The sequence below is a fragment of the Alligator sinensis genome, unplaced genomic scaffold, assembly GCF_000455745.1.
Source record: "Alligator sinensis unplaced genomic scaffold, ASM45574v1 scaffold199_1, whole genome shotgun sequence".
NCBI lineage: Eukaryota > Metazoa > Chordata > Crocodylia > Alligatoridae > Alligator > Alligator sinensis.
In genome coordinates, this window is record NW_005842008.1 from 1834356 (window position 1) to 1856214 (window position 21859).

Consider the following 21859-nt stretch of genomic DNA (forward strand, 5'->3'; position numbering starts at 1 on the left):
CACCGAAAAATGCAAGGTTCTCCACCTTGGGAGGAAAAACCTGCAGCATGCTTATAGGCTTGGCAGTGCTACGGTGGTTAGCACTACAGATGAAAGGGACTTGGGGGTCATGATTGACCACAAGATGAACATGAGCTACCAATGCGATGTTGCAGCTGGTAAAGTGAACAAAACTCTGGCTTGCATCCATAGATGGTTCTCAAGCAAAATCTCAGGACGTCATCCTCCCGTTGTACTCGGCCTTGGTGAGGCCGCAGCTGGAGTACTGTGTCCAGTTTTGGGCTCCACAATTCGAAAAGGATGTGGAGAAGCTTGAGAGGGTGCAGAGAAGAGCCACGCGCATGATCAGAGGTCAGGAAAACAGACCTTATGATGAGAGGCTGAGAGCCATGGGACTCTTTAGCCTAGAAAAGCGCAGGCTCCGGGGTGATCTGGTGGCCACCTATAAGTTTATTGGGGTGCTCATTAGGATCTGGGGGAATGTCTGTTCACCAGAGTGCCCCAAGGGATGACAAGATCGAATGGTCACAAATTCTACCGCAACCAATTCAGGCTGGACATAAGGAAGAACTTCTTTACTGTCTGAGCCCCCAAGGTTTGGAATAGACTGCCACCGGAGGCAGTTCAAGCACCCACTTTGAATGCCTTCAAGGCACATTTGGATGCTTATCTTGCTGGGATCCTGTGATCCCTACAGACTTCCTGCCCCTGGGGCAGGGGGCTGGACTCTGATCCTCCGGGGTCCCTTCCAGCTCAAAAGTCTATGAAATCTATGAAGATCTATGAAATCAGAATCCCCTTAAAGTATAGTTTACCTTTGGAATATCAAGTGTCTGGAAGTACTGTATTGCTGCATATACCATGAAAGTAGACTTTCAATATAAGTAGACTTTCAGTAGACTTTCATCTCTTGGCCCGTGAGGTCTGCTGCCTCCTAGGGGTCTGTATCCGGGATTTAGCTGAGAGGATCCTGAAACCTGTCCGGCCCTCCGATCACCACTCAGTGCTCCTCATCCATGTAGGCACAAATGACACAGCTCAGAGCAATCCGAGCCATTTGAACCCAGCAGACTTCCTGCCAGCCCCTTAGGCAGGGGGCTGGAGCTGACGATCAAGCGAGGTCCCTTCCAGCCTTAATGTCTGTGAACTCTGTGAAATCTATAATTTGTTTCCAAAGTCTCCTGTAACCAGTCAAATTCAGAATAAACCAAAACCCTGGGTCAAATTCAGAGTTGGTATAACCTGAAGTAACTATTAGACATAAATCAAAGCAACTTTTGCAAAATCAATTAAATTGCACCCCTTTATCTCTGGTCTGACTTTGACCTACAGACTATATGCCAAATTCAGTTCTGTACAGATAAGCAAGTAAAATGCCAATATGTAGTAACTGATTGGGACATTTGATAAAATTTACATTTCTCTTCTACGCTGCAGAAAATGGACGCATTCCCTTGATAACTAGTATTTCCAAAGAGGGCTCAATTGGCAGATTCATCATATGCTTTTAAATGAATGAAGCATCTTAATCTCTAGTTTCCATTGATAATTATTTCTGCCCTTTCATCTTTGCTTTTGTGTTTGGAGGAAAGATTCAGCTTGGCCTAGTCTATTAAAAATAATTTACTGTCTCACTCATATCTGGGAATAACATATATATTAATTCAAAGCCCTTATTTATTTTTAATTTAATGTAGTGTCTAGTGTTGGCTACATTCATCTGTGAAATAATTAATTTATCCACAGGAAAGGGTAGAGCACCAAGTAGGAGCTGTCCAAGATTCCTATATTTCTGGACCACTGGTAGGGATAAGCTGAGTTTCTGTGACCTTTGTAACGCTGTACATCTCTGGCAAAGCCACTAACTGGTGTTAAGAGTGGTGCTTGTGTGGGCAATATGGATGCATGTCTACTAGATAATGAAGCCTAACTCATTTCATATAAGCCAAGAGGGCAGTAACTTTCACTCATTACTAAATAGAGTGGGATTTAAACTGGTGATGACCTAGTGGTGAAATAATTCATTTTCCATTACCAGTCTCTTATTTTCTATCCTTGCAATTACAATATAGAGCAAACTCATACTAAAAATAACAGAGAACTTAATAACATGCTCTGCTGAAACAGATTCTTGGTACTTCCACAGTATTTGAGGTGGATTACAGAAGGCACAAAGCACACGTTATAAACTCCTATAATGAAACTTTGGACCGTAACAATTTAAACCTTGTGGGATTGAGAGGGAAAAGTCATCTCTGAGTTTGACACAAGGAATTTAACAGAACAGTTCACATTTTATGTTCTTACTTTTCAAATCCACTTAAAGATCCCAAACCTACAGTGAGCTCCATGTAGGCAACCTTCTTCTGCTTCTTCAGAGAGACAGAGATGACTTCCATTGACTTGTTTGCGATTAAACTACAAGTTCATTTGACTTAATGGGAGTCAAATTTGCCTCTTTTTTAGAGAGAAGCTTTGTTGTAAGGTATTTCTTTCTTATGACTGATAAAATGATTAATGAAATCAGCATCATGTTGGAAAAATAAAACTAGAACAGAAATCATCATGCTCATAATTCATCAGTCAAGACCCTCCCCCACTGCCATTTTAAACTGTATGCTTTATATTAAGTGGTTTTCCTTTCTTATCTGTAACACACCAGAAAATCTTCTCCTGAAAAGGCTCTTGCACTGTTGCCTAGTTACAGCATTGTTATGCTTGTTATGCATTTCACCTTCTGAATAATAATGAGGTGTATTTTAGGAGTTCCCTGTTAGTAATGTGAGCATTTATATACAGTGTGAGGCAGGAATATAAAATAATACCAGAAAATTGAACGTAGAAAAATATGCCTGGTTGCTTAGGAAAAGGTTTTGCCTTTTTTGAGATAAGAAAAAAACCCACCTATCCAGATGTGTATAAATCCTTATTTTTTAATCTGTACTAAGAAAGAAAGGAGAATTTGAACAAGAGTCAGGGTTCTCCATGATACTGGAGATGTGATATTCTTGCCTTGCCCTCTGAAGGAAGTACAGGCAGTCCTTGACTGTGACAACGTTTTGAGTTATAATGTTTCACACTTACAACGTTTATAAATTGTCACCCTGTTTCAACTTTATGATGTCAATTTCGACTTTACAACACTTGATTCGATGCCATGCCATGCCAGTGAACAAGTTCGCTGCATCGCTCATCTCCCTGGAGAACATCTGTCCAAACTTCCTTGGACACTTTCTTTAAGAAAGCAGACAAGACTCCAGAAAAACCTGCAGCCAAGACTCCTGAAAAGACTCCAGCCAAGAACCCTTCAAAAAGTCCAACCAAGAGCCCTTCAGAAAGTCCAGCAAAGTCACCTCAAAGAAGTCCTTCCAAATCAATATGATTGCTATTTATAATATAAATATATTAATGTAGCTATATTACTTATCTATAATTGATTGAGTACAAAATTCTGGGGTATTTTTGGTGAAAATAGGGTATCGGGCCTTGGTTCAGGAACCAATCCCCCATTTATAACATTGTTTCTTATGAGAAAATTGGTTCTGAGTTACAACGTTTCGACTTAAGATGCGGTTTTCAGGAACCAATTGTGTCCTAAGTCTGAGGACTGCCTGTATATATAAAACTAGATCCTTTCTGAATGCCACAGTTTTAATCTAGTTTCTGAGCACAATTTTATGGCCTGCATATATTAATTCAAACCAGGTGATGATAGTTGTCCCTTCTGGCCTAACTGTGAATATTTAAAAAATCAAGGAAGCTAAAATCACTAATTTTGCACTAACTGCTGCTTATATTTCTGTGCTCTGTACCATTGAACATGGCCTCTCACTGCTTCCTTTTCATACCTCCCATTTACAAATGAGTTGAGCATGAGGTTGTGCAACGCTACTTCAGGCAAAACAGGAGCCAGAACTCAAGCCTCTATTATGTCAGGCCCATGTCTTGTCTTTGTTATCTCTTGGACAGAACGTTTCAATCCCATGAATTTGTAACTACTTTTTTAAGTGCTGTGTATGCCTTCTTCACAGAGACGGAAAGAACCCAAGAACCTAATCTCCAGGATTCTGTTGCCTTATGGGTTCTACAACGTGACAGTGTACGTTAGTGTATTAATCTGGGGTAATACAATGTATTTAAGTGTCTCATATTTCCCATGAGGGGGGTCATCTACTTTATTAACAACTTATTAGCTGAAGTGGTAGAGGTCCATGCGGGACTCTGCTTGCCCACAAGTCACTCCTAAGGAAGTGTCTCTTCAGTTTGGACATTATGGAGTTTCTGTTTTACCATTTTTCTCTTTGAATTGTTGCTTATTTAATTTGCATGGTGAGAAAACTTCCTTAAAATCTGTTTTCATAGTTTAAAATTGTACTGTCTGACAGTTGTGTTGCACATATTGTCCAAGAGGCGAGGATTTTTTGTAATCTCTTTCATTGGTTTAACTGTATAATTGGAAGAGCTGTGGAGCAAGCTTTTGGGCACCAGGTACCCTTCCTCAGATCTGAAGGAGAAGCAGATTCAGGTTGAGCTAAATATCAGTGAAGAGACTCCATGCAAATGCACTCAGTCTGCTTGGATAAAAGATGTCACAAAGAAGCCTTGCCTCTTGGACATTTCCTGGACAATCATGGCTACAATGGTGTTTCAACCCTACTTTAAACATGTTGGTAATGACGACTTCCAGTAAAAGTGAAGGTTATAGGTATGGGAAAAACAAGTAAACAGAGTATGGCCTTTGAGATGTGTAGTGAATGGAAGTAAGAAGGTGCTGTTTTTCAGATATCCTTTTAGTGTTACTGCACTTGATATAGAAGATAAAAGAGTGCTCAGCCCACTGGCCAGATCTGACCCCCAGTGTTGGGTCATTTGGCCTGGGGGGCTTCCCATGGGTCCAAAAATGTGATGGCAGGGATGTGGTGCAATGGTGGCATCTCTCTGCTTCTGCCAAATTTCTGAACCCATGGAGAGCTCTGGACACCAGGTAATGTGGCCCTGAGCACTAGATCGGGGATGCAGACCAGTGCAGGCCCTGATTTTGGTGAATGGGGGTGTACCCATGGACCAGCCCCATGCCACTCACCTAGCCCACAGGGCCAGAAGGCTGGGCACCACTGTAGTAAAAGCACCATGTACATATAATGCTAATCTTAATGCTACGTGTTTGCATTATAAATACAGTGTTGTTGTGTCAACGGTGAAAATCTCTGACAACAAATTAAGCTCTGTGGGGTATGAGGTTAGCAGCCAAATAGTAATTTAGCTCTGTTATTTGCTTTTCTTACTGAAGTTACTAAATAGACTCCATGGTAGAGAAAGTACCACCACCTTTTGCAGAAATATCAGGAAAAGAAGTCTCAAGCTATAAAGATGCCTAAAACCAAATCTGACTGCCACTTCATGTTGGTTATGGGGAGACTCTTAAAAGAACAGATACTACCAATCTTACTTTGAAATAATTCTACTTAAATGCTGACAAGAATTAACACTGCAAAAATCCATGACTAGTATGGCGGGAAAATTAAGAAAATTAAAATAATTTTCTATTTATATCTCAACAGTAGATATTAAAGTTTGTGAAGCAGGGAATCTTAAAGATAGAAGACAACTTTTAGTAGAGCAGAAACAGAATAGAATTCAACTGATTTTATGACAAGACAGCTAGAACTATTGGAAAATAATATAAAATAGAAATATTAGATTTCCACCTGTGCTAGCAAGGAAGCAAGTGCAGATTCTTTTGTTTGTTTGTTTTTAATGAGGAATCTTCAATTTGTTTGTTTTACTTTGATATAGAAAAGTATTTTTTATTTGGTGAAAAAGAAATTCAGTTTCCATCAGAAATATGAGATCAACAATTAAGCTATAATTATGTTTGGCAGACAAGGTTCTTTGGGTGAATATGATATCTTTTATTAGGCCAACTTAAATAGTTGGAAAAAATTTTTTTAGCAAGGTTTCAGGTTTAAAAACCCTTTGCCAGGCGGAGGAAGCCTCTGCAGTTGTTGTGTGCTCTTCCTGGATGGAATGAATAGTTAAGAAGATTAGTCATCCAGGAAGAGCGCACACCAACTGCAGAGGCTTCCTCTGCCTGACAAAGGGTTTTTAAACCCGAAAGCTTGCTAAAAATTTTTTCCCAACTATTTAAGTTGGTCTAATAAAAGATAACAGATTCACCCGAAGAACCTTGTCTGCCTATGTCCTTAGACCAACACAGCTACAACCTACACCCCTATAATTATGTTTGTGCATTATAAAGCCAAGATAACTTTGATGATTATGTAAAACAGATTCTGCAATGTAAAAATGTGACTTTTTTCTTATACCAAAAATATAAAAAGAAAATGGATTTTAAAGGAAGGACTTTCAAGATGGAGTATGGGCATCTTTGGGACACTAAATTTATGCAGAATGCATGGAGGAAAATAGGTATTTAAAATTTTAAGTTCTGAACTTTCCTTTGGGCTGATGTTGGTAGCAGTACTTACAACAGAAGATATCCTACAGTTGTTTCTGTAGCAGCCTATACCATGCTACCAGAGAGTAAGTGAGTTTAATGTAGTAAATGTGTTGCTCAAAATCCCATGTAGGACACACGTGAGCTGTCTCCTTTTTTAAATAAATTGGGCTGCCATGTGTGATGTGTGGTGCTGGATTGAGGTCTGGGTCTCCTTTTTAGTTTAGTTTTCAGAATGTTGATATTTCCAGCAGTGTTCAAAGATATTATATGTCTCTAAATAAAGATACTGCTCCCTGTACGCTGAAAATCAGCTCCCTCCAGACAGCATCTGTAGCATCATTAAAATAACTCTTCTACACGTCTGCTTAAAAGTCAAGCCAAGCACACTGGGTTTCCTTGCAAACAGGTTCATACATAATGGTAAATAGCACTTACTGTTAATACCTCACAGAGTGCTGGTGCAATTTGCACTCTGACTGTATGTCCAGATATATGTCAAATTTGATATTAATTCTGCTTTTTATATGAATTTTTAGATGCCAGTATATAAATGCATGACTTATTGTTCTGTGTTTAGTTAGCTTGTTTTACCAAATAGCTCTTAATTATTGAAGTTTTGTGGATGTCTCCCTGATGTTACTGCACTGAGCTTACAACAGGAATTAGTCTGTTTTGCACATTCTCTAGTCAATGTCCTGGAAAGAGACGTATGTTGTTGTAAAATGTGCTCATGAAGATCATTTACAACACTGCAGGCTATTTTTGTCAGTTATATTCATTTAGATTTAAAACTTCATCATAAACAGTGTACCTGTTTTTCTTCCTTTATAGAAATCTGGTCAAGAAGTATTGTCCTAAACGTTCATCCAAAGAGGAAGAGCCCAGGTAAAAAAACCCTACATATATATGTATTTAAAGTTCCAAGTATAAATAGCAAACACTACTGTTCATTGTTTAATCTTTATTGTCCTGAGTGAAGCTTTTCCTGAATAAATATTTTGATAGATCAGTTTAAAAAAATAAAGTAATGGAGTCAGAATCTTTTCTACTTGAGTTTTTTTTTTTTTTGTTTTATTACAGTTTTGAAACATAATGTATATTTTGTGTTTTCCATTGTTGTTTTAAATTATAAGTGTTATTAAAGTGGTAATTTGTATTAGATGCTTTGCAAAGTAAACCTAATTTAGTCCAGAATTAGAAATGATTGTTTAGCACAATAATTACTTTGTTTAGTATATCAATGGGGAATGGGAATAGCCCCTAAGTTGTCGGTTACTATCTTTTTCCCCTTACAAAATGAATTAACTCTTTGAGAGTCCTGGTAACATGCAGAATGTAGCTCTGCAGACTTAGGTTCTGAGTGATTAATGAATGGTCATTTACTTTTGGCTAGTGGAATTCAAGTATGTTGCACTGGTAACTTGGTTGGCTCCAGAGCCAGAGCAGATTACAGTCCTGTTTTGTAGCGGCAGCAATCTGGATGCAGCCAACCTCATGATTACCAGTTTAAGAGCTGAGCTTGCTTTGCTGTCTGTACTCTTCCTGATTCTTTGATGACTGGCTGAAAGCACAGTTGTTATTTTTAAAAAATAAATAAGGGCCTAAGAATGAAAGAATGTTGAAAAGATGGGGAAGCGGGTAGGCTAGATTTCAGATTGCAGCCAGGGACATATGGTGCAGGAACCTTAAGGATTCCTCAGGAACTCAGTTTTATATGAACACTTTCAAAGACACTTGGACCGCAAGTGTCCGGATTTCCAACTCTCCATTGGAGCTCAGCACTTGTCAACCTCATGGACATGGCAGTGTTCCACAATTAAAAAGAGAAAATGCCTGTTTTAATACAGTGACTGTTTTTGTTTCTTTCCTCCCTTCCACACACACTTTCTACCCTTATTTTTGCCCCTCCTCCTTCCCTCTTTAGTGCCAGCCATAGTGGCACCTAAACCTGCAGCCAAGAGGTGGGCAGGCAAGCAGGCAGCTGTCTCCAGAGCTGATAGCAAGCTTATTCTGTAGACCATCCATCCGGATGCCTATCAGTGGCATGATTGGCATGTTCCACCCTCGAGACCAAGCACATCATCTCTGCAACAAGTTCAGCCTCTGAGCCTAGGGACCTAAATTCATTCCTAAACTCAGGCCTCTCAGTTGGCAGCTTAGGAGATGCCAGTATACCACAGGGTCTTCCAGGTAGTATTCTTATTCTTTTTTTTTCCACCCACAAAAAAACCTGTGTTCTTATAAAACTCTGTTAGAACATGGTGCGTCCTGAGCTCAATTTAGGTTTTCCCCACTCTGTATTTCCACTAGAATTCAACTAGTACTAAGTGTACACTTATTTGACAATACACCTGCTTTGAACACACAGTGTTCTCTTTTTGTAAGTAAAGAGATCTATAGTGATTGTAAAAAAAACCCATATTTCACCATATCTTTTTAATATGTTTTGTCAGGTTTACCACATGTCTAGCCTTTTTTAACATCCTTAACGAGTTAAATGACTATGCAGGACAGCGAGAAGTAGTTGCAGAAGAAATGGGACACAGAGTATATGGTGAACTAATGAGATACTCTCATGATCTAAAAACAGAAAGGAAAATGGTAATTCCTGTATTCTTTTCCAATAATTACACATAAAATGGCTATTTTTACTGAAATAATCTGTATATTTGTTTACTGGATCAGTATTTTTAAATGTGGCAGCTATAATTGTTCTTGATACTTTTTGTGTATGGCTTAATAATATATTAGATTACTCTCCTTGAAACGTATGTGTTGGCTATAGTTGTTCTGAATAAATGTACATAGTTGAAATGCTATTTAGAAGATTGTGCTTGCCAATAAATTTTAAGTATGAAGATAACTTTGGTCTGTAGTGTTGCTCTTGTATAATTGGTCATAGGTCCCAGACAGTATCCTGATAAAGTAGAAAACAATTGTCTCAGCATACAGAATAGAAACTTGCACGGAAATTGGCAATGTTAACACTACCTGTGATTTTATTTAAAAAGAAATCTTATTTGTGGTCTTCCAGCATCTTCAAGAGGGACGAAAAGCTCAGCAGTATCTCGACATGTGTTGGAAACAGATGGATAATGTGAGTTCTTCTGTCAACATTAATAATGTACAGTCTATAGATAACTGATATTATCATGCTTGTTTTATATTTTTCATCTGTTTGGGATTAGGGTTAAGTTTTATATGACTGAATGATCATACTAGATATATTGTTTAATAACCCAGGCAGAATATAATGTACTTGTAGTTCATTGCACAGCTAATCTCTGTGTAAGTATCTATTCTACATAGGAGTCAAACCCTTGGGATTTATGTAGCACAGGAAAGTAGATTTCAGATATATTAGAATTTTCTTGAAAAGAACACTCATTTCTATGCCCTGGAGCCATACACTGGCAATGGCTGGGAAAGAAGTGAATAAGAATTCAAACCATTAACTGTCGGTACCTTTCTCCTGACCTGCTCTCACCTGCAGCCGCATGTTTAACGATTATCTTGTTATGTAGGGCAGAATTTCACTAGCTGTGCTATTCCTTTTTAATACATTCTCATAATTTTTTTGCTGTTCCATCATAGTTTTAGTAGCTTATTTTAGATCTTGTTCTTGCTATTTATCCTAAAATTCACCCAGCTGTAAAGTGGGTTTATTTATGCATCATTTCAGAGGTTGATGCTTTAAGAATGTGTTGTTTTATCTTTGGTTATAAGCCATCATAAGCCTTTTTGGGGGTGGCAGCATATAAATCAAATGCATAAATAAATCTGTAATTAGCATTGGGCTTGATTTTGATGGCTTGTAACAGGAGGTCTAGTCAGGAATGATCAGATTATCAAGCTGCTGTTATATTTATTAGCCTTGCAGGCTGCATAAACTCTGTTAAACAGAGGAATGCAAGAGGTGACGTTCTCCAGGGGTGTTGATCAGTTATCTTTCTTTTAAAGTCCCTGATTAGAAGACGTTCATAACTTAATGATGCGTCTAAAGTTATATTGACCCAGGTTCTCTTCTGTGCCAGCGCTTATCATCATAATAGTGTTGGCAAGTTCATCATACACTTCTCCAGGAGTTGATATGCTCTCCAGCTACATTGAGATCAGCAATCTTTGGCTACAGTCAAGTGAGAAGACTTTGTCCACACCATGAAATCTTACTATGTCTGAACACTTTTGTCAGCAATTATGTTAGCTGATTGATGGTTTGATGTATACTGTCTTTAAGATCATGTCAGAGGGTATAACTCCAGTGAGTTAAGACAGGGCTGTCCAACTGGGGCCCACAGGCTGCATATGGCTTCTGAGGGGTTAAGTTACAGCCCCTGGGGTCTCACCTGGCTGCTACTCCCCCACTGCCCTGGGTTTGAATTGCACTCCCGACTCTTGTGGGGTGTCTGTGGTGGTGGCAGCCAGAAGCTGTAAGGAGCTGCTGCCATCTAAGCTGCTTAGAAAGGTGCAGGGCGGACTGGGGGCTGTCATTTTTTAAAGGGGGCTCACCCGTCCCCATCCCACCCCCCCCGTCCCTCCCCCCCAGCCCTTCCTTGTTTCAAAACATGCTCCCCCCATTCCTCTGGGTGCAACAGCAGCCAGAATCTCCAGGTTCCACCTCTCTCCTTTGGCTGCCTCTTCCTGCCCTCACCAGGGTGGGGTGATGCAGAGCAGCACAGAGAATTGAAGGTGAGTCCAGGCTGGGTGTAGGGAGGTTGTGCAGGATTGGGGCTGTGCATTGGGGGGAGTTGCACTTGTAGGGCAGCGGTGGGAGTGCTGCCTGCAAGGGCACACTTTGCAGCAGGAGGAGGGACTTGCACTTGTACAGTGCAGCAGTGAGGAGGGGGTGGTGCAGATGCAGTGCAGCGGTGTGTATGGAGGAGTTGTCCTCACTGAGCAGTTGGGGGTGAGGTGGGGTGTCTATCTGGTGCAGGGCCCAAAGGAGGAGGGGCACCTTGCCTGGTGTGGTCCCCACTGATGTGGCCTCTGGGGGCTTAGAAGTTGGACAGCCCTGAGAAGACAGTGTTGAATGTTGTTTGTTCTGGTCTATGCTGATTTCTAAAACATGCACATCAGCCTGTCAGCAAACACGATTGTTGACCCAAGTGTCTAAGCATAGTAAAATATCAAAATGTATATCTGGCCCATGTAACTGCCTCTGAAAGTCACTGTAATATGGATGTTCAATTTCAAATAGTTGGAAAAAAATAAATCTTCAACTATACAAATGTGTGTCCCTATAGGGGGTTTTCCTTCTACTTCCAATACTGGTCATCTCCGCCTAAGTTAAAACCTGGACATAACTCTCTTAACTAGGTGCAAGCTTGTATAATAAGGGGTTTTGATTACTTGTATAATAATTTTGTAGCCTATTTGGACTGGTTCTGTGCTGGAACTTTATTAAGGTACATGGAGTAAGTTCCAGGCTCTGGAGAGAGTGTGATTTGGCTATAGACCCAAGAAGACAGTAATAGTATAATTTTCAGAGATTGTTAAACTAGAGAAATGGAACTTTAAATGGAAGCTTAGATAACAGCCATTTGAAATAATTTGTAATAATGAGGTTTTTGTGATTTTTTTTTCAGAGCAAAAAGAAATTTGAGAGAGAGTGCAGAGAGGCAGAAAAGGCACAACAAAGCTATGAAAGACTGGACAATGACACTAATGCTACAAAGGCTGATGTTGAGAAGGTAAGAGCAATAACATTTCTTCCTCTCTCCTCCTTCTTCTTTATTAGAAAATGTTGATTCTTTTTATTGCCTTTTTTTCTTTTAGCAATATTGGACTGGCAGTATGTGTGTATGTGTGTGTTCTTCGCATGTTATACACCGTATCAAAATTACAGTACAATTTATCCTTTAAAACTTAGTGCATAGTGGAGTGAAGGGAAGTATTTCTTCATTTTTTAAGGTTAGTTTTGCATATCTTGCTGCTGGTAGGAGCAATGGCAAGGTTGCTCATATGTACACAGAAGCACTAGCTGGGGTGGTTCATTCTTATGAAGCTTACATTGTTATATGTTTGAGTTTCTCCTTCTGATCTGTCATTAGTTCAGGTGATTAAAGATGGAGTTAGTGCTAGTTGCTAACCATGTACTGACAGTACAAATTTGATGGTGCTTGCATCTCTTCCATTTGTTTTCTCAAACTGTAAGAGGGAAGCATTTAAAACTTTACAGCTATTGTGACTAATGTTCCTATGTGATTGCTAGGAAAGCTGGTTAAAGTAACACACTACATTTTTTTGGAAGAACACAAATGAGGCATGTTTTTACTGAAGTGACTTTTTCATTAGGCTAAGCAACAATTAAATCTGCGTACACACATGGCTGATGAAAACAAAAATGAATATGCTGCACAACTACAGAACTTCAATGGCGAACAACACAAACACTTCTACATTGTTATTCCTCAGATATACAAGGTACAGCAATATTTACCTAAATTGTTTTCTCTATGTTGAGGGAGAAATTGATTTCAAAACTTAAATTTTACCTCTATCAGTTTAATAGATCACTTACGTCACTTAAACTGCCCTAAGGTACCTATAATATGTCATTCAAGGTTTTTATTAGATAAGATTTGTTTTATAGCCATTTAGATTTAGAAATTTCACTAAAATATGCTGTTATATTTTCTGTTAAAATTGTTGTAAACTTTAGGCTTTCCTTTGTTTGTTTAAGCACTACTAGACATATGGCAGAAGAAGAAATAAGGGGTATGAGACTGCTGATTGAGCAGATGCTTAAAAGTCTCATTCTAGTAATGTCAGGCCCTTCCTTCTTTTGATGCTTTAGATTTACAGCTCCTTGTTTCCCAGTGAGAGCTATGTCCTATGGCTAATACCCTTGGGTATGACTTGGTATACCCCAGCTGTAACTACTGGCAGGATAGAATGCAGGGACCCCTGGCAGTAAAGGCTGACCTAGGGAACAGTAATCCACAAAGTCGCATGGAGTAAACAGGTGAAATAATAACTCTGCTTAAAAAGGATAAGGGGAGACTTACAGCAGTGTCCTTGAATCCAGGGTAACTGGTTTGTCTGTTTACTCTTACTTGCAGTAAGTGAAACCGAACTGCAGTAATTTACTACTACGGTGGGCAGATGAAACATATATGCATCTAATTCAATTTGCGTGCCCTCCCAAGAAATATATGTTCTTCTCTTAAAACTCTGTAAATTTTTGTCGGTCCGTGCAGACTTTGCAGCCAAAAAAGAATTCTCTGAAGCCAATTTATGTATCCCTCTTAAAAAAAAAAATAGAAATAATTATCCAAAACTTGAATATCTTGTAAAACTCATCAAGTAAAAGTTGAGCTAGGAATGGCATCAGTTATGAGCAATCAAATCTGTTAGAGGCATTTGGGAAAGAATGTCAAAGAATGCTGTGTGAATCTCTGAGAGGAAACAGAAGAAAATTGAAAACCTTGAACTCATTTAAACATGTAATAAACTGAGAACACTTGAGATTTTTCAGAAGCTGGGGGAGGGTCAGATTTAAAAGGATTATTTATTTGAAGATCTAGGTTTCACAGAGAGAAATTTTCCTTCCTTGTAAAAGACTTAAAAGAATTTGCCTGGTAAGGAATGTGCCAGTGGACCTGACAGGAGCAGACTGAGGAAGAAATTGCAGCCAAGTCCCAAGAGGAACATTTTGATCTTTTTTGTTGTTGTTTGTTTTTGATCATTCGTTTTTAGTTTGGATTGGAGACTTGCTTTATTACCTTTATTTCTCCAGGGTCAAAATCCGTTTTTATGGTGAGAAATGAATCATGTTTCTTGGAGTCTCTAAGCTAATACAATCCCAAAAACTTGCTTTTGCAGTATAAGCCTTCCTCTTTCGATTTTTTTCATTATTTCATTGGAAGTGTTGGGTAACATTGTAAGGTAATACTGGTTTTTTTCCTATGTGACTTAACTGGTATCTTAGATTAACTAATAGCAGGGGTTTTTTAAATAGATTTTTCTAGTTTGTTTTTAAGGGAGTGGTGTGAATGTCCATTCTCCATGACTGCCATTTTTTATGTATCTTTTACTAAGTCTGACTTTCTTTAAAAAAAAATTTTTTTTTCTCCAATTATCCAATTACATCAAGCTGTTAGTACAAAGTGGTAGAGCATTCAGGACTCTGTTATCAAATGGCTACTATAACTATACCTGTATATTAAACAGGATAAAATAGGAATATTGCTTAACAGACTCATGTTTATCTCGGTTTTTTTTGGTTTTTTTTGTAGCAACTACAAGAAATGGATGAACGAAGGACCATCAAGCTTAGTGAATGCTATAAAGGTTTTGCTGATTCTGAACGAAAAGTTATTCCCATAATTTCTAAATGTTTAGAAGGAATGATTCTTGCAGCAAAATCAGTTGATGAACGTAGAGTAAGTGTATTTAGCTATGTTTTAATCTACAGAAATTAATCAACATGAAAGACACAAGATGCATTGAATAGCAGGAAGTACACACTAAATCATTCAGATTTATATTTCCACTTTTTAAAAAATATTGTACCAAATCCTAAAGTTAACGTCTTCATAGGGGCTTTACACAAATAAGTGAGTTATAACTTTAGGATAGTCCAAAGGCTTCTTTCCCATTTTGGAGTCAGTTATATATGCAGTTCAGTTTTTATCTTACCACTTGATCAAAAACGCCATTTATGTTTTCTCGGGGCTCATCATTTTGGACATTTTTTGCCTTGGTTACCCTGACTTGTACTGGAAGGGGTCATGTTTTCACAGCTGTAGCATAAAATCATTTTAGGTAAAGAGAACTCAACGTTTATAGAAACTCATTGTTTCCTTTTGTTTGGTCACAGAGAAAAGAGTTGTCAACGGATTTATGTCTCTTGAATTTCTGCTTATACTGGTGCATGCCAATTTTACTCTGTTGAACTCTGCTCTTTTAGCTGATAACATTCTACTTGATCTTAAGTTCTCAATGTTGCAGAAGTTGAGAGATAGAAATAGTGTGAGTTCATTATTTGGCCAGCTTTAAAGCTGGTATAATCTGATGGGCTTTGTTCTTCAGATTCTAAATGCCAGATGCTGCATGCCTGTATTGCCAATCACCATTAACCATAATACATCAACAAACCTGGCTCAAACTCTCTGGTATATTTAAAAGTTCAATTTGCGCTTTCTCACTTTCCCATCAGTGTGCTTCAGCCATTACTTAGAGAGGGAGAGAGCCTCTATATACCATTCAGTTCTGGCCAGTTTTGCTGAGTCTGCCAGTTGTGTTGACAGAATTCATGATCTGAATGCTGCTGCTTTTAAATTGAGAGCAACTTATTTTCTTCGAGCTGCTGAAAAGCCTTTGGATGCAGATGGCATTTTGACCTCACAGGGCATGTCTACATGTGCAACTAATTCGAAGTAGGATTCCTTCACAGTAAAAATACTGTGCCGTAAGCCTACTGGGGACGACGACTACACGTGCTCCCTTTTGGGAGCAAATCTGCTCCCAGTGGGTGTATCCAGACAAGCATGGCCATGCAGTATGTGGCACCACAAACATGTCCGCCGCACTACATACTGCACACTGAGGCGTTCTCCATGCTGCAAGGGCACGCTGCCCATGTGTGCACTGCTCTGTGTTTTTTTTCCCCACGGGTTTTTTTTGACTCTCGGATATCCAGTTGTCTCCTGTACCCATACGCATCAGGAAGGGTCCTGATGTGCATGGGGCAGGAGAGCTGCTGTTACAGCAGTGTGCCCAGCAGGGATTTACCCAGAAGGGCTTCCCTGTGGCTGGCCGGGACCTGTCTTGGGGCCAGGGAGCAATCGCCCACCCCCAGCTGCCTGGCTGAACAGGAACAAATTTGTCCTCAGTCCGCCTTCTACACATGCATTACTGTGCAGTAACTACTCTGTGGTTAATTTGCTACCTGCATTTGCTGCAGAGTAGACCAGTTTGCACAGTCTGCACAGTAAATTGGTCTACTGCAGAGGTTTTCTATCTTTTTTTAAGGAGTGTACCCCCCTTCCAAATGTCCTGCGTACCCCCAGTTTGACAACCCCTGGTCTACTGCACAGTACAGCCTTTCTTGTAAACACATCCACTAAATTTAAAAGAATGTTAAAATTGCAAAGGCAAATACTCAGAAGTTAGAAAGTGACAATTAAGATTGCCTGTATGATCTTAATTTTGCCCCTGTGAATAATATATATAATGACTTAATCTTTATGATTATGCATATGTAATTTTTCAGTATGTGTCTGTAAATTAATTGTGTGTGTGATTTGGTCCGCATTTATCTGAAATGTGTAATAAGTGATTACACAAAATTATACTTAAGATACTCAATTATAAGCTTGATCCCACAGACTTTGAAATCAATGGGAGGAGTTTTGTCATTGGATTTAAGAGAAACAAAATGGGCCTTAAGATACTAAAATGTACAGTGTGTTTGTAAAGGGCATTATAAATATATTAAGAATTCATTTTTCACGTGTAATGAGACATTTTTATAAAGTGTTTTATTTGAAACCTTGCTAATTTATCTGAAATTGGATGTACATTCATACAGACGCATTTCACATCTTTTACTCTAGATACTGTATATAGAATATTTGGTTTATCTTATAATATTAATACATAAAACTCTTTTCAGCTACAATAGAGCATTATTATTTTACAGATTGAGAATTTGATTCAGAGGAGTGAAAAGGGGGAAGGAATGTCAGCAAGACTCTAATTTTGAGTTCCGTTTTCTAGTCCTGCAGTTAAACCCACTGATTCTTAATTTGTCTCATTCATTTCGACAGTACTACAAGAACTATCAGGAACAGTGTGACTGTAAACATAATTATTCCCCTAATTTGCTTGCAAGAGGATTGATTTTAGGAATCATTATTTATGCAGTCCATGTTACCTCTGTTGTATTTTTTTTACTTAGAGCATAGCCAGTATATAAAACAATGTATAGCTAATTAAAAAGCAAAACAAAACCTTGCAATGTCTTTTGTATTTAGGACTCTCAAATAGTGATCGACTGCTTCAAGTCTGGTTTTGAACCTCCTGGAGACTTCCCATTTGAAGATTACAGTCAGAATATTTACAGGACCATCTCTGATGGTACCATCAGCACACCAAAGCAGGAAGGAATGAAGATTGATTCAAAAACCACTGTGGGCAAGGCCAAGGGCAAGCTGTGGCTTTTTGGAAAGAAACCAAAGGTAACATTTATGAAATTACTAATTCCAAATAAAAACCTGTTTAGGATTTGGAGTTTGTGGTGGCAGAAATTACTTTTTTAAAATCAGGTTTGTGCCCTTTACTATTTTTAAGTCTTTTTAGAGAGACCTGACTGTTTCAGATTGGCATAGAGTTCTGATCTCTCTGATCCTAGAAAAACCAAGAATGGCAAGTCTTGTCGTCTTTATTTTTGCTGATATTGTTTCTGAAGGATGTACAAAATTGGACTAGAAATATTTAATCAGAGACCTTTTCCTCCAGCTGTTTACATTTAGGGCTTCTTAACACCTATTTAATATCCTACTGAGTTTTAAGTGGTCTAAATAAAAGTCACTTTCCCTCTCTTCCTTAGTAGCTATAATGATTTCCTGGCATTCCAAAAAACATAGCAGAGAAGCTATTAATTGTTTATGTGAAAGCAAGCAGAAAAAAGATGCATTTTTTTTCTTTGCTGCAGTGAACAAATTAACCTTCAGGTGTACTTTGTACTGTAAGAAAGGCACAAACCCATTTTTCCCGTTTTATGCCACCATCATGAGTATGTGTAGGGGTACCACATGGATTCTACTGTACGTGTTGCTAGTTTTGAATGTTTGTGATTATGTTTTCATAAAAACACTTTGTTTGAAAACATTAAATACTGTATAACATCTGATTGGTAAAAATGTTGATTTGTCTGAGTTTGGTAGGGCAGATGCTTTCAAGAAAAAATGAATGAATGAATAGCTCTATAGAGAGCATTGGGAAAAGGTATTAGAATACAGATGTTGCTATTTTTCTTACTATTTTGCTGTTAGTCTTAATTGAGGCTTTCTGTGTAAAATGCCTTCCTCACCCACCAGCAGGGGTCACTAATAGCTGTTGCCTATCAAAAGGAATAATTAAATTCATGGACATTTATTTGAGCTCTTGATTTGTCCCATATTAGAACATATCCATACATCATTTAAAATGTTTTTTTACAAATTTGAATGAGTTTATTCCAGTGTTCCCAGCCAGTAGCAATGTAATGAAAAAGAATTTTTTATTATGGTAAGAGAACTACCCTCGGGACCTCTTACAAGTTGGGGCTGATGTTTTTACATATAATGCTCTAAACAGCAGACAGGCCTTCTCTAGGGAGAGAGAGGCAATATGGTATAACGTCATAAATTCGGATATCAAACAGCCAGAATTATCAAAAATCCGGCACTTTTTAAAACTACACTCCAACGGGGAGTAGCAGCAGCTGGTCCCAGACCAGCGGAGGAGGAGCTTGCACACAGCAGCTGCTGCTGCCATCCACCACCCCACGCTGCTGGTCTGTGTGTAGCCGCTGCTCCCATGTCAGAAATTCACATTTCTGGCAGGTACTCGGTCCTGAGCATGCTGGATTCATGAGGTTATACTGTATCTGATTCTTGTATCCTCTTCACAGTACATTTTTCCAGTGTCATTGTATATTTATCAAACAAAACCTACATTATTTTTCATCTACTATGAGATGTGTGAAACGGGCCATATTCGATTTGAATTTGGGCTGAATTGGGGGACAATGATTCGATTTGTTGATTCAGATCACTGTCCTGATTCAATTCGGCTGAATCCAAATCTGAAGATTCGATGCTGATTCGGAAAATCAGCGATTAGGTCATAGACACAGCTTTAAATGTTTTTTTTACATACCTCGAGGTACCAGGCGTGGCTCATGAACGCTGCAATGTTGGGGCAGATGGAGCATCCCACGGGAGCGTTTTGGGGGGGGGGTTGGGCCCTGTGTGCTTGGCGGTGGCCCCGGAAAAGGACTGGAAGTACTTCTGGACCACTTCCGGTTCCGCCACTGAGCGTGCGGGGGATGACACTCCCCCCCCCCCACACACACACACGCGCGCCTCTCCAGCTCAGCAGTCGGCTGCGGGGGACCCCAGGTGCTCTCCCCCCCCAACCCAGGAGGCACCAGTTGTCGGGGTGGGGGGGGGGTCCCCTGCGCACTCTGCAGTGGACCCGGAAGTGCTTCTGGTCCACTTCTGGGTCTGCCGCTGAGCATGCTGGGGACCCCCTCGTGCTTCCATCTGACGCTCCATCCACCCCAGCATCTCAGCATTCACAAGCCACCTGGTACCTTGAGGTATGCAGAAGAAACATTTAAAGCTGTGTCTATGTCCGAATCATTGAATCTTTCTGAATCGATTCAGGAGGGTTTTGATTTGATTTGGAGAGATTAAAGGGTCTCCTGATTTGATTTGGATTCAGAGATTCGGCCACCGAATCAGGCCAAATCTCTGCCAAGTCGAATCAGTGATAGAAGCTTTGTACAGCCTTAATAATTATTAACTATATTACAACATACTCTCTACGCACTTGGCTAAAGAGCTAGGTGCAAAATTCGGATTGAAACTTACAGGGACACTGTCAGTTTGAAAATCACACTTATGAAAATTTGGGGCCAGGCTCTCAATGAAGCCCTTTAAAGGTGTTACGGGTCTGGCCCTTTGTATCTGCTTTAGTTACAAGAAACACCTAAAAAGACTATGGTTGCAAGAAATTAGCCAGAAATGTTGTTTCCATTCCCCCCCAGTTTGTTTACTTTGCACATATGACAGCACTTTGGCATAGTCAGATTCATGATTTCCTATGTAGAGTCAGGCTATGATTCTGCAAAGACTAAGAGGGGAGCAGTGCCATTGCACAGCGGGACAACTCCGATGTGTAAAGTTACTCTTGTATAATGCCTAAGTCACTGTTTCTCATATTACAGAAAACAACAAATGAGACAAGGGAGTATAAAAATCTCTTGTAAAGGATTCTTTAAATCGGAACACTAGTAAAACGATATTATAATAAAAGCAGTATACTTTTTAAATCAGAAAAAAATTTGGATTGACAAATTGTAACTGGATATTAAAGGTAGTCTTTATGACTTGTTGTAGCCGTGATTATGGTCGATCTTCACTTGTATTTCAAGATACACTTTTGGCCTATTTTTTAAAAGAAATTCAAAAGAAACAGGCAGTCTTGAAAGGGGGAGAATAATAGAGGATGGAGAAAAGGTATAACAGATAAGGGAGGAGCAGCTTGAGAGAGAAGCCAGGGAAGAGGAGACGAAACGAAAGGTAAACATAAACAAAACAACCCCCCAAACAAAAAATGAAATAAAAAAGAAAATGAGTAGTTGTAATATACACCTACCTGCATCTATGGCAGTGGTTCCTCACAACTGAGCTACAAACAAAAGGATGTTGCAAACTGGCTTGTTCAGGTGCATCACAATGGCTATGTACAGATGTTCGGTTTCTACTAGGAAAATCACCAGCTGCTCCCCCCTGGCTTCTCATACCTGGAGTCTCCGATGTAAGAAGTTTTGCCGACCTGTTTCCTCTGCTTGGCTGCTAGACATTGGAAACTGAGTGTCAGGGAGCAGTGCAGCCCCTGCCTGCTTCTCAAACCCCAGTTCTCAGTGTGAGATGCAAGCAGAGGGCTTTGTCCCACTGCTCCCCGTGCTCCGCTCCCGAGCACTGGCTTCCCCTTCCCCCCACCCTTCCCCACTTCCCCTTAACACTCAGCTGAGCAATGTGGGGTGGGGAAACCAGGCTGGGGAAAACCAGCCTGAGCCCAGTTCCCAGCTGCAATGGGTTTTAAATCTCTGTCCAGCTGAGTGGCAGGAGGGCAAGAGGGGAAACTGGCCAGTGGGGAAGAAGGAGGGGAAGGGGCAAGGGGAAGTTGACTTAGGAAGGGAAGTGAGCAGTAAGGCACAGTCCCTAGTTCCTTTCCCAAGCCAGGGAAGCCTGGCTTCAGTATGGGGCTGTGCCTTGCTACTCCCTTCCCCTCTCAGACTGGTGCCCCTTCCCCAAGTTGGGCAGTGCCCTGCTTGGTGTAGGGGCAGGGGGCTTTGCCTCAGTGCTCCCAAGCAGACTGGAAGAGGCTGTTCTCCTACCCTGTTCCCCAGAGACCAGTCTGGGGTAGGCATGTAGAGTCTTTTCCTGCTGTTCCACTCCCCCATGGGACTGAGGAGTGGCACTCGCATTGTCATCTCCAGATTTGAATCACCCCAGTCTCAGGAAGGTGTGGAGAGCAGGAGAGAGGGGCTGTCTGCAGCCTGAACACCTCTACTACTCCCTCTTCTGGCAGGATTTCTACTGGTGCAAATTTCTGAGAAATTTCCACTGGTAGAAATGAACTTCTGTACACAACCAATATCAGTTATAAATGTAGCCTATC

At 39.9% G+C, this 21859-nt stretch overlaps 1 protein-coding gene across 5 annotated transcripts in view; it reads left to right on the forward strand.

Moving 5' to 3' along the window:
• FNBP1L (formin binding protein 1 like) overlaps positions 1-21859 on the forward strand; it is a 76255-nt gene that overhangs the window by 41151 nt on the left and 13245 nt on the right. For 3 of the 5 annotated variants that reach the window (XM_014519090.1, XM_025201919.1, XM_025201916.1), the window contains exons 3-9: positions 7292-7345; positions 8914-9061; positions 9495-9557; positions 12046-12150; positions 12755-12883; positions 14698-14844; positions 17440-17643. In XM_014519090.1, coding sequence (XP_014374576.1) covers positions 7292-7345; positions 8914-9061; positions 9495-9557; positions 12046-12150; positions 12755-12883; positions 14698-14844; positions 17440-17643 — 850 coding nt within the window. Of the gene's footprint in view, positions 1-7291; positions 7346-8384; positions 8651-8913; positions 9062-9494; positions 9558-12045; positions 12151-12754; positions 12884-14697; positions 14845-17439; positions 17644-21859 lie in introns of all 5 variants that reach the window. The other 2 variants (XM_025201917.1, XM_025201918.1) reach the window with 2 other exon arrangements.